Here is a 17,798-nt window from a genome sequence, read left to right as displayed (position 1 = left end):
AGAAACTATGTAAAGATGACAGTACATAATAATCTAAGTTGAAAAATTACTCAAGAGCAATAAAGTTTAATCACGTGTCTGTTTTTGTAACTGATCCACATGAAGGCAAAAAAACGGCACTGTCAAAACCAGCCAATCAATGACGTTCAAGTTGGCCGAAGTTAACCTTTTTAGTGTAGTGGTTATAGCGGTTATGGTGGCAGAGGTGCCTTGGTGCTGTCCCATTGTAAGATGTCAAACCAAGGTTTGACAACTTACCTCGTACCCGAGTCTCCACTATACATCTCTCACATCCAGTTTTCTCAAGCAGAAGACAGCAGATTGTTCTACAGAACAAAGCAGGACCAGGCAGGTTCAAACTCACAGGGCAAACGCGTCTTACTCTACACAGGGTTGAATTTCCCATTTGGCTGACTAGGCACCTCTCCTTATGGGGTGCTTATTTACAGCACTTATAATATGTCTTTTGGAGTGGACTAGTGGGCTGGGGAGGGGATATAAGTACCAGGAGCCTCAGCCAGAGTCCTCTGTAGTCCAGTTAGCTTTCTCTGTTTATTTCTCAGTTTATTTCTGCGAAAGCACCTTCAGAAGCAGAGGATGCTTTAAAATGCCTAAAGGCACCTGTCATATAAATCCGGTCCTGGCTCTACAGAGACCTTTAGCTTCTGCTGATGGAGAAGACTGGATGTGGTAGAGGTGGTATGGGAGCCAGAACCAGGTAAGTTGTAAAACCGTGTTATAAGTTTGGCATCTTATTGTGGGATGTTGCCAGGGCTGTAGTGGTTATGGTGCTTGGAGTGTTCCTTAAAATGACAATTAGATACACGTGGTTACTTGCAAAAGAGGCCACGGTGTAAAGCAGAGGCAAAAAGGGACAAGACAAAAATTAATATCCCCATATTTAAAGTGTAATGCAAAATTTGCAGGGGTGTAAATTATACAGTGAGGGGAAAAAGTATTTGATCCCCTGTTGATTTTGAAAGTTTGCCCACTGACCATGAAATGATCAGTCTATAATTTTAATGGTAGGTGTATTTTAACAGTGAGATAGAATAGCAAAATTAGCTTTGTTAATTTAACTTGCAAACACTGAGCAGTCTGAGGATAGTAACTCATTTGATTCTGCAGAACACATGTACAAACAGTATTAGCCCAGATATAGAATTATATAGTATTTAGGAAGGTTTGTTAAATGAACTTTGGGATGGTAAATTAGCTACATAGTAAGAGATTTCTTAAAGGTGAACTGTCAGCTCTCAGGATTTGTAATATGACATTTACTGTTCGCAATGTTTAAATATATTTTGTTCTATATAGGAGTGCCTACATGTTGGCTCCTTGTCAATCACTGTTATGAGCTCTGCTCTTTGCGTCTGTCAGTGAGAGATTTTTCTGTTCCGCTTGTGGTTGTGCTTGGATATAATTATATTGTAATGGTGGTAGCTAACTCTTTCATACATATTTGATAGAAACAAAGCATCACTCCAGGCATCATATTATCTTAAAGGCACACTTTAGTCACCCAGACCATATCAGCTCATTTAAGTGGTCTGAGTGCACTGTCCCTGTCCCCCTTAGTTATGCAACGTAAATCATTGCGGTTTTTCAGAAACTGCAATGTTTACATTTCAGAACTAAGACTGTCTGCAGTGGCTACTAGAGGCACTTCCTGGTGGTTACGCGACTTTTGGCCGCCTAACTGATGCTGGACGTCTTCACGCCCTTCAAGAGGACATCCAGCGTTTGTTAAATCCCCATAGGAAAGTATTGAAGCAATCTTTCCTATGGGGAGGGCTAGTCATACGTGTTAGTCATCCCCATCGGAGGACGTCAGTGGAGGAAGAGTGCCAACCCAGGGACATTGCCGCTGGAATCAGGTGAGTGTTAGAAGGGGGTGGGGAGCAGAGGGAACTATAGTGTAAGAAATACAACTATGAATGCCTTACACTATATAATCCCTTTAATCTCTGTGAAGTGGTTATAATAGTAGGAGAGGAGTGCACAGGAAACAATGTCCGCTTCACTGTTTAAACATTTACTTACAGTTCAATGGTGAACTAGGGTCCTCGGCCACCAATGACACCTCCTTACAGCTTCTATCTCTGGCTAAAATGCCCATGTTAACCTAAAACGCATTGGGAGCAAGTGATGGTCTGAGAGCTTCACATGACCACTCTCAATTTAGCACACCAACCCTTTGGTCATACAACTATACCAATCCTTATTAGCAGCAGGTCGCAGTGATAGGCTGAGATTGTTGGAAGTAACTTGTTAAACAGTGAGCTGAGGGACATCGCCGGCATTCTCCAACCACCATAATCACTTCAAAGAACTCATAAGTGATTTTTCCATTTTAAGGAGAGGAAATGTGAATAATATGTCATTAATATTATGAAGTGGTAAACATAGCAACTGAGAGGATACTGTGATACTTGTGGGACAAAACAATATGCCTGTAAAAGAACCCCAAGAACTTACCTTGGAGATGGTTATTTCCGGTTGTGGGTTTCCATCACCTACACATCTCAGTTCCACAGTATCTCCTTCCTTCACTGATCCTGATGGTTTCTCCTTATATAATGTTACTTTAGTATTGGGGTCTAAAGGGAAATTGATGTCAGAAACTCCACATAAAGACAAGACATGTAAGACATGACAAATACAGACAATCACAATTACACGCAATGCCTATATAAGATCAGAACAAGCAGCATTGGTAATCTACAGTTTCAGACGTATAATAAGGTCAGGATTACTTTTTACAGTGATTCACAAAAAAAACATTGCTGGTGCTTACAATACACTGTGAGGTTTTCTTTTTTCGACTCCATCATAAAGTCACCTCCTGGAACATGGTACGAGACCTCACAGTAAAGCACAGCGTCGTTATCAGACTGAACAACTTGCATATTGAGAATGCTCATTACTGTGACAAGGCCGCTGGACTCTTGAGTATTCTGATATGACACTTCCACACCTGTGGGGAGAGAAGAGAATATTCAATGAAGAGAATAATTCATTATGATATTGGGCCAAAAAAAAAAATTTATGAGCAGAAAATAATGTAATTTTAGAATATTAATGGGGTTAGGAATAAGGTGGGCAATAATTAAAGGAATACGCTAAACACCAATACAACTTTAACTTACTAAAGTGTCTTTGTGTTTAGATCATGCCCCTGCAGTCTAACTGCACACCCCTTCTCCAAATACAGTAAGTTTATTGAATTAATTAATTGGACATTGACAACTGCAAAGCTTTATGTGTAGTTGTGTATGTGCATATCTCTATTTGTGATGTATTGTGCGTGAGGACGTCCAGCGTCGTTATAACACACTTTTTGTGTTCTATGAACACGGAAGTGTCCTCTAGTGGCTGTCTACTTAACCCTGCAAGGTAAATATTGCAGTTTATGAAAACTGCAATAAGTGCACTTGCAGGGTTAAGGGTAGTTGGAGTTGGCACCCAGACCACTCCAATGGACAGAAGTTGTCTGGGTGCCTGGAGTGTCCCTCTAAGCAGTGAGAGGGCAAGATCTCTACAACAAAACTGCTTCATTAAGATAACATTGTTTTGGTGCTTTAATATTAGAAAGTCGGTAGAATAGTAGAATAAGGACATGATAGCAAAAGCCCCTAATGGCAGAATTCTATTTCTTTTTTTTTTTTTTGTCAATCTTTCTTTTATTAAGGCATGTGCAATGGGGTACAGAACAAAGAGAAGGGAAATACAATAGTGGTATACAGGTTAGGGTTCGTACAGCGTTAATTACATTTCCTGCTAAACAATGCCTAATTTTTATTTTTATGTGTTGGTTAACGATAACTTCTCGTTCAGTCGAGTATTATAGATTAACTGTCGGTCATATTGGCAGACTATGTAGGTAAGGTTAAGAAAAATGGTTTGATTGCTATCGCCTTACTGTCTAGTAATACCATGACACGATATAAGTAATTCAACATAGTAGAGCTGGTACTGCGCTTGTTAATACCATGGTTAACACACGTAGAAAGAAATCACCTAGGGTCTGGTATAGCAATTGGTGAAAGGTTGCAGTATGTTAGGCTTCCTGTGGGGCCTGTCGAGTATTATGCAACTATAGATTAAATATAAGTAAATAAACTAAGAGGCTATGACTTCGCTTATGGTAATTTGCATATTTAGCTTATCCCAGCTAGCTAAATAGTGGTTGTTCTGACAGGCATACTTATGAATACCCTACACTTACACAGAACATTAGCTTATCACAGTTGCAGAAAACCTTTGGTTAGAACAATTGCATAGAACGTTTGCACATATTTGCATAGAACGTTTGCACATATTTGCATAGAACGTTTGCACATATCTGCATAGAACGTTTGCACATATCTGCATAGAACGTTTGCACATATCTGCATAGAACGTTTGCACATATTTGCATAGAACGTTTGCACATATTTGCATAGAACTATTGAATAGAACGTTTGCACATATTTGCATATATATCGATTGCATAGGACGTTTGCATATAACATTTGCATATATCGGTTGCATAAAATATTTGCATATCATTATCGCATGGGCCGTTTGCATATAATATTTGCATATAGCATTTGTGATAGAGTTAGTGAAAAAGCAAAAAAGACAGCTTGTGAGCGGGGTCGCGTGTATGAAGAGACTGATCTGCTAAGAGGGTGAGAAGGGGACACCAGCGCTGTCATGGACGCTCCGTGCGCCATCAGTATGAACCCAAAGGAGGACCCGTTCTGTCCATCAGGATGGGGGCTGACAGGGTAAAGTAGGAACTATTAACTGTCCCCAGTGAGGCATGCCCGCTTATGAGCCACCAAAGTAGTACCTTCAGCCGATGCCCAGTGCGTTTACTTGTCCCTTGCTGTCTGTGTTTGACTCTGCAGAGGCTCCCCTGGACTGGGGCTCAGCTCCGGCAGCATGTAGCAGAGTGTGCAGCTTTACGGCGTCCTGATTTGCGGCTGTGGCTTAGAGGGATGGAGACAAGCTGTGCCGTGCACCGGTTCCCGGGTCGGTCGGGTGAGTGGTTTGTGAAGTAATCCCCAAGCTCACTTGTGTGCTGCTCGGTGTCCATGTTATATTGTGCGCTGGTTGGGTGTTGGTCGGCCATCTTGGGGCACGCCATCCAGGCCGCAATGCCCAGCCGGGACCGGAGTGGAGGTGTTGGGGGTATGCAGTGGTGGTCGCCCGTGGGGACCGGGATGACCCCCCGGTCCAGGGGGGGGGGGGCTGCAGAGCGCCGGTCGGAGAACCGGGCGAGCGGCCGTCTCACCCAGGCTCAAGCTTGTAGGCCTCCGGCCTCTACCGGGTTACTTTGGTGCCGCTGGGGGTCTTGTTGGGTATCACCTGAATCCCCATCGCCTGACCAGTGCTGTGATCACAAATTCAGGTCGGTGTCTGCTTGTGGCCCGCAGTTAGCACCGATATTCCAGCTCAGAAGCAGGAGCTCAGACGAAACACGTCTGATCCGACCGGCGGTCAGGCCCCGCCCCCAGAATTCTAATTTTAGCAGGGTTATTTACAAAAATGAGACTTGTAGGGAATTCAAAGTGAATTCACTTTGTGTCCAATTTAAACCCAAGGTAGCTAACTGGAAAAATGATCTTACTCAGCTATGCTTCCAGTTCAACCCCTTTGGCTTAAAGGAACACTATACAGTTGTAATCAAAATTATTTAACCCCCATTCAAAATTAGGTTTATTTTCAAAATTGCAATGAAAAAATCAAACAAAAGCAATTGAAATAGCTCAACACAACGAATGTTTCAAGTGGTTTCCCCAAATTCAGCTGCAAATGCAACTTATAATGATTTCTCCAATCTCTTAATGGGGGTTGAATAACTTTGATTACAACTGTAGTGAGATATATATATATATATTGTGAAGATTTGAAAGGTAAGATTTACTTGCCTTTCGGCCATCGTTGCACCGAACTCCACAATGCAGTTCTGCCTCCATGGCTGAGATAATTAAGACTAATGACCTCAGCCAATCCAAAGCTTACCCATAGGGACACATTGGGAGACTAGTGTGCATGTGCGGCAAAATGCTGCACCAATCAAATGCTGTTGTAGCAGCAGCATTTAATCTATAACTGACTTTAACATACCGTCATGATCATGTTGAAGAGGAAAACCATTCTTATACCAGGCAATGTTTGGAGCTGGGAAGCCATTCTTGCTTTCACAAGTTGCAACCTGAAACAAGGAGAATTTTCAGCATCCATTGGACATGAATTAACAATAATAAGACACCAAACATCTTAGTTGTCTAACATGTGCTGGGGTAGGGGCATACTCATATGGACTCACATTTTAACCGAAAGTACCTGTAATCTTTTCACATAATAATGGGTGGAATCTTCAATTATTTATACTACAATCACCAGGACTTAAAAAAATACGTTTATCATGGAGTGTTCGATATTAAAAGGGGCAGTGATTGGGTATGTACTTTTTCAAAAAAGTTTATTTAAAAAAAATATATAGTTTCTGTAATCTGATATTGCCTCAACATACCAAATATATAAATTTATTTATTTAAAATTTGTGAACACTTAATGATACGTTAATCATAAAGGAACTTTTATTTTAATTATCAAACTAAATCATTAATGTTTAAAAATACAATAAAAATATTGAATAAATAAATTAAAATAAGCGAATGAATAGAAACATTAAAAAAAAATGAGGCACAAAATTTCAACATTTGTTATTTAGTGATCACCAGACAATTTCCTTGCTCTTTGGCCACACGAGTAAACACATTTGAAGGAAGAGTGAAGGTAGATATTTTGATGAGGACAAGAGCTTTACCTCAGCTTTTTCATTGACGGGTAATCCCGCTGTAGGCAGTTTGATTTCTGGAAACTCAGGAGCCTCTATGTAAAGAAATGGTGATAATCAGACTCACAAATATCTACTTTTACCACATAAACCATTAGCCATAGATACATTTAAGTGTATGTATTATATTGAAATATGCACTATAGCAGGAATATGTGCTTTGTAAGTTGTCACCACAGAAACCATAAAATGCCCGTAAAAATGGCTAACCCACTGAACATCTCTGTTTCACTATGTGATTGGCCTTAGCAAGTGAACGATAGTGTATACAATCTATTAAACATTGGTTTGGTGCCATGTCAGACACATATCTATGAAACTTTTGAGGTGTTTCAGCCACACACATCGTTAACAGGTGCATTAAATTAAGCACATAGCAAGTCAATCTCCACAGACATTGCGAGTACAATGGGTAGTACCGAAGAGTATCATCAGTTTGTAAAATGTCGTCCCAACTAATTCTACCCTGGTTAACTGTAAGTGCTATTATTGTTCAGTGAAACTGTGTAAACGCAACAAGAGCTCAGCCACAAAGTGGTGGCACGTGGATACTCATTGAATGGTAACGCACAAAGCGGGTAAAAATCGCCTATCATCTGTTGCGTCACCCTCTACAAAGTTCCAAACTGGCTTAGGAAGCAACAACAGCGCAAGAACTATGTGAAGTCTTTATTGATGATCTTTTCTTCAATCTTCTTTTTTTGATCAAAACTAATCGTGTCATATACGAACATGACTTGATAAAAATTTTAAAATTTTAAAAACAAAAAACCCACCACCAAATGGAAAGAAAACTTCTAAAAAAAAAAAAAAATAGATAAAAACTGCTACAAAATAATTAAAAAAAAAATCATCTTCACCTTAAACTGTTTGGAAAGGCCTCTCTCGTTTTGAATTTTCATTCACTGCACTATAATCACAGCGCTCAACAGGCAAGTTTCACTTCCTGCAATATTTGCCCAGTAATATGCACAGATATACTGTATATCTATATTGGGAAAATCTCACCTACAAGCCAAACCTCTAGGGGCCTTATGTTTACTTAAAGGGCCCAAGCAATTGGAGATCACTATTTGAATATTGTCTGAGGCTTACTGATATACAATATCTAGTCACACTAACATATTTTGATTTAATTTCATCTGTTGTATAACTTTAATTAATGATTATCATATGCTTTCAGTCTGTGTTGGGGAGTACTCTCATGCTGGAGTGTGCAGCACACACAATCCTGTCCTTCTGATGCTTCTCAATTAGCTGTAACTGAGGAAGCCAGCAGGTGAATCGCGTATTAATCGTGGGATCTGTTGGCGCTCTATAAATGTCAGTAATAAAAATATCATTAGTAGGAATCAACATGGTTTTTATAAAGACAGGCCATTGCAAAACCAACTTAATTACATTCTACGTTAGTAGAAATATAGATCAGGATGTTACAGTGGATGTGATCTACTTTGATTTTGCTAAGGCAATTGATATAGTTCTGCACAAACTCAAAACTGTTGGTTTAGGTTAAAAATGTTGTTCTAACTTTCAACAATGCTGACACTCTCAGGGCTCAAGTAAAGTCTTCTTTTATTGTAGCAATGTAAAAAAAACTCAATTTAACAAACAAGAAGCACAATACTGCAACAAAAATAACACAAAATAAAAAAAATCTAAATAAATAAATCACCCTGGCCCTATACTCATCGTGATGTGCATTTTTGTACTATACAAGCACATATTCATACACATTTAGCAATATAAAAGAATAATAAAGGTTATAAATGAAAATATCTTCCTCATTCATTTAAAAAAAAAAAAAATTAAATTGTGCTTACCTATTACTATAAAAAATTGTTATATAATGCACTTTAATTCAACAATCATCTCTCTGTTTATAACTTGTCATCATGAAAGCACATGAAGAGAAAAAAACATAATAAATAATAATAAAGAGATAAAACCATATGTAACCCAAGGAATGACCCAAGGAATGATAAACCTGAGCACGGCCAAGTTCTATCTGATAATAATAATAAAATATTGGCTGTACTCACTGTAAACACGCAAGCGAACTTTGCTTTCTGCAATATCCACACTTGACTTCTCCACCTGACAGATATATGTCCTCTCATCTTGAACACGTACTCCACTAATTATCAAAGTAACGTTTTCCAAATTAACTCGTTCTTTCAGTTCTGAGTCCTCTTTAACTGTCCCATGGGGGCCAATAGCTACGATCTTCTGTACACTGTTCTTCTCCTAAAAAAACAGGAAAAGTAAAAATTACAAAAATGATTCGTTTTATGACAAATTAACTACATAAAACCAATTATTGTTTTAAGAAGGATCTAAACTGGTAACAAGCAGGGATGTATTTTCAGGTTTATATATATTTGTTTATTCAGCTCTTTTATATTACATCACATGGGTTATATGTGGGGATTTACTGTAGCGGTTATAATTCTAAATCTAATAGAAACCCTTTGTTGCAAGGATCACTGCTCTTATAATAGTTTGTTATTTTACATATTTTACATATATTTTGCTTTATCTAATAAATGCCTCTTGAGCTTTGAGGTCTGGCGGAATCTTATCATATTACACCCAGGTGAACGTGGAGTAATTAGAAGACCCTACACTGGCCATGTGCTGATTTATCATAAAGCCGGGCTAAGTTTAGGCTCTTGGAAAGAGTCTGTGGTGCTGTATTCATGAAAAAGGTGACGTGCTACCGTAAAGGCACAGGAGCCAATAAGATTAGAGCCAATGATAATAATAAGGTTCCTACAAATGTGAGGGGTTTACCTTACAATATAATGCACAATTACACACATTTTGGCTGCAGTACTGCACTCTTGTTTATGTAGTACAATAAGGGGGGATCTACCTGGGGCCCTCACCTGCCGCTCATGGCTGAGGGCCGGCGGGCAGGAGGACAATAGGTCCCCCCCTATTGTAATTCAGGGACCGCACCCGCCGCTCATGGGTGGGGGCTGGGGGAAGGACAAAAGGCCCCCCCCCCATTTGTTATTTAGGACCCCCCCGCCGCTCAGGGCAGACTTAGAGTTCTGAAAATTCAGAAGCTGGATGCTGTCAGGACATCGAGGAGGAGTGGACATCGCCCCTGGAATCAACTTTGGGGTTAAACCATTCGGGAACGGTTGAACCCCTGAAGGTAGGAGTGCTTCCAGGGGCATCCTGGCACCATAACAACTAAATTTAGATGAAGTTGTTTTTGGTACCTGGAGTGTCCCTTTAATCATCAATCAATGTAAAGTATGATTAAATGGCAAGCAGTTCTACAGATGTTGAACTATAGCTCCCATGCTGATCTCGTGGCTTATGTACAGTAGAATTCTGCTCAGGGCTATTCAATAAATTCTGACTTGTCCAGAATTCAGAGTGAATCCAAAGTGAAATTAAAATTTTAGGATAAAATAGCAAAATGGGATGTAGCGGCACCCCGGTGTAGTAGGGGTTTACGCCGCTGAGAAGGTGTCCTTTCCCCCTCAAGATGAAGTCAGCTAAAGCATAACAGGTTCCCAGTAATTACGAATCCAAGTAATAGCCATCCCCTCCAAGCACGAGACGAGACTCTGTGTTGAGGGTCAAAGTAGGAATAATGTTTATTCTGCAACTCGGGCTTTTATGCCGTACAACAACTCCTCCCCGTATCCGGAGGAGATAATACATTTACAGTGGGAGTCACTCCCACTGTACCGGGCAGAATATTTTACAATTATTACAGGTTTAATAACACACACAATATATAACGAAAATACAATGTGCTACGTGTATTAGGGAACGGAGATCTAAGGGAACAATATACGTGAAAATCCCCTAGATCGGTTGGGCCGTTCGCTAGATACACGTTTGCACCATTTACTCAGGAACCATATAACATAAACAAAAACTCTCTCTTGGATCCGGTGTCTTTATTTCGGTACTTTGGATCTGTCGACCAGCATGGGCGTACGTTATCGGTAAGGTTGAAATTCGTCGTGTGGAAAGTTCGTGAGTGTTCGGTCATTAGTCCATGCGGTCAAAATGGCCGCGACCCATTGTTCTCTCCACGTGGCGGTGTGTACCGTACGGATCCACAAGTACCCGAAATCCACAATAATCCACATACAACGGCAATTCTCCGAGATGGTATCTGTCACTCCAAAAGGGGTCTGTCACACGGCTCCCTCCTAGTGGTACACTCCGGCAGACCTGGCTTGATCCTTTCGGATTAACTTAGGGATGACCGGAATTCACTTGTCCGGAGAATTGTCCATTTAGCTTATCGGGTCGATAGCTGATGGTGAAATTGTACGTTTGCAGGGCCAAGCTCCATCTTAGCAATCGGCCATTGTCTCCTGCGACCCGGTTAAGCCATACCAATGGATTGTGGTCGGTTACCAAGGAAAATTCTTGTCCATACAAATAAGGAGTTAGTTTTTTCAATGCCCATACCAGGGCCAGGCACTCTTTCTCTACGGCCGCATAACTCACTTCCCTCGGTAACAACTTTCGGCTGAGGTATGCGACCGGATGCTCCTTTCCATCTTCCCCGATTTGGCTCAGCACAGCCCCCAGTCCATACATGGAAGCGTCTGTATGTACAAGGAAACGTTTGTTAGGTACTGGGGCAGCCAAGACAGGAGCATTAACAAGGGCATGTTTGAGTGATTGGAATGCGGCTTCGCAAGCGGGAGACCACAGGACCTGTCTAGGTAAATTCTTCTTGGTCAAGTCAGTCAAGGGCTTGGCTACCGTACTATAATCAGGGACAAAACGCCTATAATACCCGGCGGTCCCTAAGAAGGCCAATACTTGGGTCTTGGTATTAGGTGTGGGCCAGTTCGCTACTGCTTCAACCTTGGCAGGCTCTGGCCTCTGGTTCCCACACCCTACTCGGTGACCCAAGTATTGGACCTCGGCCATTCCTAAATGGCACTTCTCGGGTTTTAGTGTCAGGCCCGCGGCCCGAATCTTATCTAGTACTACTCCTATGTGGACTAAATGTTCCTCCCAAGACTCACTGTAGATCGCAATGTCATCCAGGTATGCACACGCAAACTCCTGGAATCCATCGAGGAGCCGATCCACCATTCGCTGGAACGTAGCCGGTGGCATTTTTCATCCCGAATGGCATGACCTTAAATTGGTATAGGCCAACCGGGTTGACAAATGACGACTTGGGGACGGCATCCTTGGCCAGGGGAATCTGCCAATAACCCTTGCAGAGGTCTATGGTAGAGAGATAGTTACCCCTGGCTATGCGATCTAATATTTCGTCTACCCGGGGCATGGGGTAAGCGTCAGTGGTAGTCTTTTCATTCAGTCGTCGGTAGTCGACGCAGAACCGAGTGGTTCCGTCTTTCTTGGGACTAGGACTACGGGAGAGGCCCAGGGACTGTCTGATGGCTCAATGACCCCCAGCTGGGTCATTTCCCGTATTTCCTTTAGCATCCCGTCCCGGACGGCTTCCGGAATACGGTAAGGGGGTTGTCGGAGGGGGGCCTGCCCTGGGGTTTCTACCTTGTGTATGGCCAGGGTGGTGTATCCTGGCTCCTGGGAGAAGGTACTCTGTTTCTCCCATAGGAGCTGTCTAGCTTGCTCCAGCTCCGTAGGGTTCAGTCGCTCTCCCAGCTTCACTAGGCTAACTGGGTCGGGGTGAGTCTCCCTTTCTATCAGGTCAGGTAGGGGTAAATTTTCAGGGTCATCAGTAGCTGGGGCACAAACAGCGTGAATATCTTCTTGCCGTTCTTGGTACTCCTTCAACATGTTCACATGAAAGGATCGTTGGATCCGTTCATCTGCACAGCTGGCAATAAGGTAGGTGGTATCACAGAGTTGGGCTAAAACCTTGTAAGGACCCTGCCACGCAGCTTGCAGTTTGTTGTCCTTCACCGGTTTTAGCACCAATACCTTCTGCCCTATTTGGAATAGTCGTTGCCGGGCACCCCTATCGTACCATCGTTTCTGTCGCCCCTGGGCCGCCTGGAGATTCTCCCTTACCAATAGGGAGAGTTGCTCCATGCGGTCCCGGAGTTCCAGGACATATGGCACAATAGGTGTCCCTGCCTGTTCGGTCTCCCCTTCCCAGTGGTCCCGAATGAGATCGAGGGGTCCTCGCACCCTCCTCCCATACAATAACTCAAAGGGAGAGAAACCCGTAGATTCTTGGGGGACCTCCCTATATGCAAATAACAGGTGGGGTAAGAATCTTTCCCAGTCTCTGCAACCGTCCGTAAAGGTCCTCAACATTTGTTTGAGAGTCCCATTAAAGCGCTCACAGAGACCGTTAGTTTGGGGGTGGTACGGGGAACTGAGCAGGGGTTTAATGTGGCACACTTTCCATAACTGCTGTGTGAGTACGGCAGTGAACTGGGTTCCCTGGTCGGATAGGATTTCTTTAGGGAACCCCACCCGAGTGAATATCTTAACCAAGGCATCGGCTACTGTCTCAGCTTCAATATTTGACAGGGGTACTGCCTCGGGGTACCGGGTCCCATAGTCCACCACAGTAAGAATGTACTTCTTACCGGATGGGCTAGGTCGCGCTAGGGGGCCTACAATGTCGACGGCGACCCTATAGAAAGGTTCCCCAATGATCGGCATCGACATTAATTTGGCCTTTGGACGATCCCTCCTCTTACCCACCCATTGGCAAGTGTCACAGGTTCTGCAGTATTGTCGCACGTCCCGGTTAAACCCTGGGCAGAAGAAATTCTGGGTAATCCTATGGCCCGTGCGACGTATTCCTAAATGGCCAGCTAAGGGTATATCGTGAGCGATCCTCATGATCTCTTGTCGGTACTTTTTCGGTAGCACTAGTTGCTTCTGCGGGACGGGGTTTTTACCTGTTGCGGGCTCCTGGGGGATCCTATACAGTCTATCCCCCACCCACTCGTAGCTTTCCCCATCCGTCCCTAGTTCCTTTTTGTCAGCCTTATCCCTATACTTCCGTAGAGTGACGTCTTCCCGCGTCTCCCTCCCAAAAGTCTCAGGGGTATCCCAGTCTAAGGGGGTCTGTCCTAAGGTCACAGTCGGAGGGTTAGATCTTACCTGGGTCTCCACGACCGGCGGGCCGATTCCAATGGCACGAGCCTGAGCCCGGGTGGTGACAGGGCAGGCTCCAGCAGGGCCTTGAGGAGCAAAAGCGGACAACAGCGGGGCTAAATCATTTCCCAAGAGTACTTCCGCTGGTAGCCCTTTCATCAGGCCCACATTCACTTGGCCAGCTCCCACCCCCCAATCCAAATGCACTCGGGCCGTGGGGAGGCGATGCACCGCACCCCCGGCCACTCTAACGGCCACCGTTTGTCCAGTATGTTCCCTTTCGGGGACCAGGTCGTGTTGGATCAATGTTAGGGTGGCCCCAGTGTCTCGTAATCCACTGACAACTTGTCCATTTACTCGGACTGTTTGTCGGTGATGTTGACGGTTGTCTACGGCAGCCGCATATAGGGGGTTGGCCTCGTGCAAAATTTCCCATTGCTCTTCCCCCAGGGGCTGGGCTTCAATGCAATGGGCCCCTGAGGTAAAGGGCCGGGTGTTCCCTTCAGCGGGCTTCCTCCAAGAAGCTTGTCGAGCTGGATCTAGTGGGCATTTGTCTCTCAGGTGGCCCACCTGTTGGCACCTATGGCACCGCCGGCGGTCCGGGACACTGGACTGGGCGAAGCGGGAGGAAGTGTTGTAGCTAGGTTGAGTAGCGGGGGTGGTTGGAGTAGGGCCGACGGGGCGGCTTTCTACTCGGGAAGCTGTCTTTTGGACCGAGGGGTCGGGTTTGCGGGCGTCTGCGTACTCGTCGGCCAACCGGGCGGCTTCAGGTAGGGTAAGGGGTCTCCTATCCCGAATCCACTCTCTGAGCTCCTTGTCCACCTTTTCAAAAAAATGCTCCAACAAAAACAATTGTAATACCTCCTCCGCGGTGGTAGCTTGGCACCCATCCATCCAGTGGCCAGCCGTGCGTTGTAATCGGCAGGCCCATTCGGTGTAGGAGTCACCGGTTTGCTTTCGGGATTCTCGGAAACGTCTCCGATATGCTTTGGGGGTTACCGCATATCGGGACAATAGAGCTTCCTTTACCAATCGATAGTTTCCCACCTCATGGTCCGGGATCGCCCGGAAAGCATCACTGGCTCGTCCGGATAATTTGCCAGACAAAATTTTGACCCACTCCTCGGAGGGTACTTTATGCAAGGCACATTGACGCTCAAAGTCCGCTAAGTATTGGTCAATCTCCCCCTCTGCTTCCACAAAATTTTTAAAAGCGGCAAAGTGTACTTTCCTCTTTTCCTCGGGAGTTTGCAAAGTCCCAGCAACTGGACTGGCGCTGGTGGAAGTCTGGAGTCACGATCCTAGGTGATGGGTTTGGTCCGTAGTGAGCCAGCCTTACCCTCACCTCGTGGTCGAATCGTTCGTCTTCCGGGGTTCGGACCAATGCGATCTCCGGTTCTGGGTTTGGTTCGACACCCAGTTCGCCATTCTGTTCAGCTAAGTCCAATGCGACCAACTCTGCCAAAATGTCTCATTTCTTTTTGTTGCTAGCCGAACGACCACGGCTCTCCAACAAGTCTTTTAGGGTAGATCGTTTCAACCTTCCGTAGTAGGCCTCCATCCTGTTTGCTCTCAGTAGCTGTCCTTCTGGGGTGAAAGAACGATCCCGCCGCTGCCACCAATTGTAGCGGCACCCCGGTGTAGTAGGGGTTTACGCCGCTGAGAAGGTGTCCATTCCCCCTCAAGATGAAGTCAGCTAAAGCATAACAGGTTCCCAGTAATTACGAATCCAAGTAATAGCCATCCCCTCCAAGCACGAGACGAGACTCTGTGTTGAGGGTCAAAGTAGGAATAATGTTTATTCTGCAACTCGGGCTTTTATGCCGTACAACAACTCCTCCCCGTATCCGGAGGAGATAATACATTTACAGTGGGAGTCACTCCCACTGTACCGGGCAGAATATTTTACAATTATTACAGGTTTAATAACACACACAATATATAACGAAAATACAATGTGCTACGTGTATTAGGGAACGGAGATCTAAGGGAACAATATACGTGAAAATCCCCTAGATCGGTTGGGCCGTTCGCTAGATACACGTTTGCACCATTTACTCAGGAACCATATAACATAAACAAAAACTCTCTCTTGGATCCGGTGTCTTTATTTCGGTACTTTGGATCTGTCGACCAGCATGGGCGTACGTTATCGGTAAGGTTGAAATTCGTCGTGTGGAAAGTTCGTGAGTGTTCGGTCATTAGTCCATGCGGTCAAAATGGCCGCGACCCATTGTTCTCTCCACGTGGCGGTGTGTACCGTACGGATCCACAAGTACCCGAAATCCACAATAATCCACATACAACGGCAATTCTCCGAGATGGTATCTGTCACTCCAAAAGGGGTCTGTCACATGGGAATATTCTCCAATTCAGTTATGTTAATTTGAAAAAAGAGTAAAAGAGTAAATTATATAGAGCCATTTAGAATTTGTGAGAATACTCACAAAAGTGGTTTAGCTAAATTTGTCAAGGTGTTTTATGCCTTTGTATCTTTTTCAATAGAAGAAAAATGTATTATATCTATGTATGATACCACCTAGTGGAAGATCTGTACTACTACAAGTTCCTTATTTCATCCAACAGCCTTCATTTTTTTTTCTTATAGTTGAGTTTTTTGCTCATTTTACATTCCTGTTGTGGCCTTAGGTTGAACTGCAAGAAAATTAAAATGTAGACAAGAGGTTGCTGGTCCAAATTAAATTTCAAATCAAATTATGCTATGGTAATCTACGGTATATAAATCACTATAAATGACCACAGCAGTGAAGGATTATTTAATTTTCTCACTATTTCGTTTGTATGAAATGCCTGCATTGATATCGCTTTTTATACTATTATGTATATAGATAAATTGCAATTATGCATTTTCCATTATGATTTGTACATATTTGGGTGTATATAGATGAAATGTGAGTTTTATTCTTTTTTTTTTTTGTCATTAAACAATGATTGTCATTTTTACATACTTAACATTAGGTGTGCAGTTGATTTATGTTGTAAATTTTAACTTGCCAGGTCTGAATGTTTTTGAGCCCTGTATATATATATATATATATATATATATATATATATATATATATATATATATATATATATGTTCAGGGGTCAAGTCCTGGGTAAAAAAGTGCAGGAACTCACCCAAGATCCACTCCCCGCCCCCTCCCCCCCCCACCCCAAAAAAATGATACGCTTGTATGCAGGGGCTGAGTAAGGGCACGGGGCTGAGGAGGGGGACAGGAGCTGAGGAAGAGGGACAGGAGCTTAGGAGGGGGGGGGGGCAAGGGCTGAGGAAGGGGACATGGGCTGAGGTAAGGGACAGGAACTGAGGGGCTGAGGAAAGGGACAGGAACTGAGGGGCTGAGGAAAGGGACAGGAACTGAGGGGCTGAGGAAAGGGACAGGAACTGAGGGGCTGAGGAAAGGGACAGGAACTGAGGGGCTGAGGAAAGGGACAGGAACTGAGGGGCTGATGAAAGGGACAGGAACTGAGGGGCTGAGGAAAGGGACAGGAACTGACGAAGGGGGCATGGGCTGAGGAGAGGGACAGGGGCTGAGGAAGGGGGACAGGGGCTGAGGAAGGGGGCAGGGCCGGACTGGCCCACCGGAATACCGGGAAATTTCCCGGTGGGCCGCGGCACCTGGGGGCTGCTGGGGGAAATATATGTGCCACCGGGTGGCCGGTCCGGTGGCACACACTTTGCGGGGGCCGGCCGGCAGGCGGCCGCATTGCCCGCTGCAGCCTCGCCGGTCCGGCGGCACACCTAATGCTGAGGGCTGAAGGGGAGGGAGGAGCATGTCTCTCTACCATGCTCCCTCGCGGTTCCCACAATCCCCAGCAGCATCCGTGCTGGGGATTGTGGGAACCGCGAGGGAGCATGGTAGAGAGACATGCTCCTCCCTCCCCT

General features: G+C 44.2%; 1 protein-coding gene across 2 annotated transcripts in view; it reads right to left on the bottom strand.

Annotated features, from left to right (window-relative positions):
• Positions 1 to 17,798, bottom strand: part of MCAM (melanoma cell adhesion molecule) — a 117,209-nt gene that overhangs the window by 37,114 nt on the left and 62,297 nt on the right. For both annotated transcript variants that reach the window (XM_063436715.1, XM_063436716.1), the window contains exons 3-7: positions 8,896 to 9,100; positions 6,824 to 6,888; positions 6,118 to 6,205; positions 2,798 to 2,977; positions 2,479 to 2,600 (exon numbers count right to left, since the gene is read on the bottom strand). In XM_063436715.1, the coding sequence (XP_063292785.1) occupies positions 2,479 to 2,600; positions 2,798 to 2,977; positions 6,118 to 6,205; positions 6,824 to 6,888; positions 8,896 to 9,100 (660 nt within the window). The remainder of the gene's footprint in view (positions 1 to 2,478; positions 2,601 to 2,797; positions 2,978 to 6,117; positions 6,206 to 6,823; positions 6,889 to 8,895; positions 9,101 to 17,798) is intronic.

This window comes from Pelobates fuscus, chromosome 11, assembly GCF_036172605.1.
Source record: "Pelobates fuscus isolate aPelFus1 chromosome 11, aPelFus1.pri, whole genome shotgun sequence".
NCBI lineage: Eukaryota > Metazoa > Chordata > Amphibia > Anura > Pelobatidae > Pelobates > Pelobates fuscus.
This window is presented reverse-complemented; position numbering and strand designations above follow the sequence as displayed.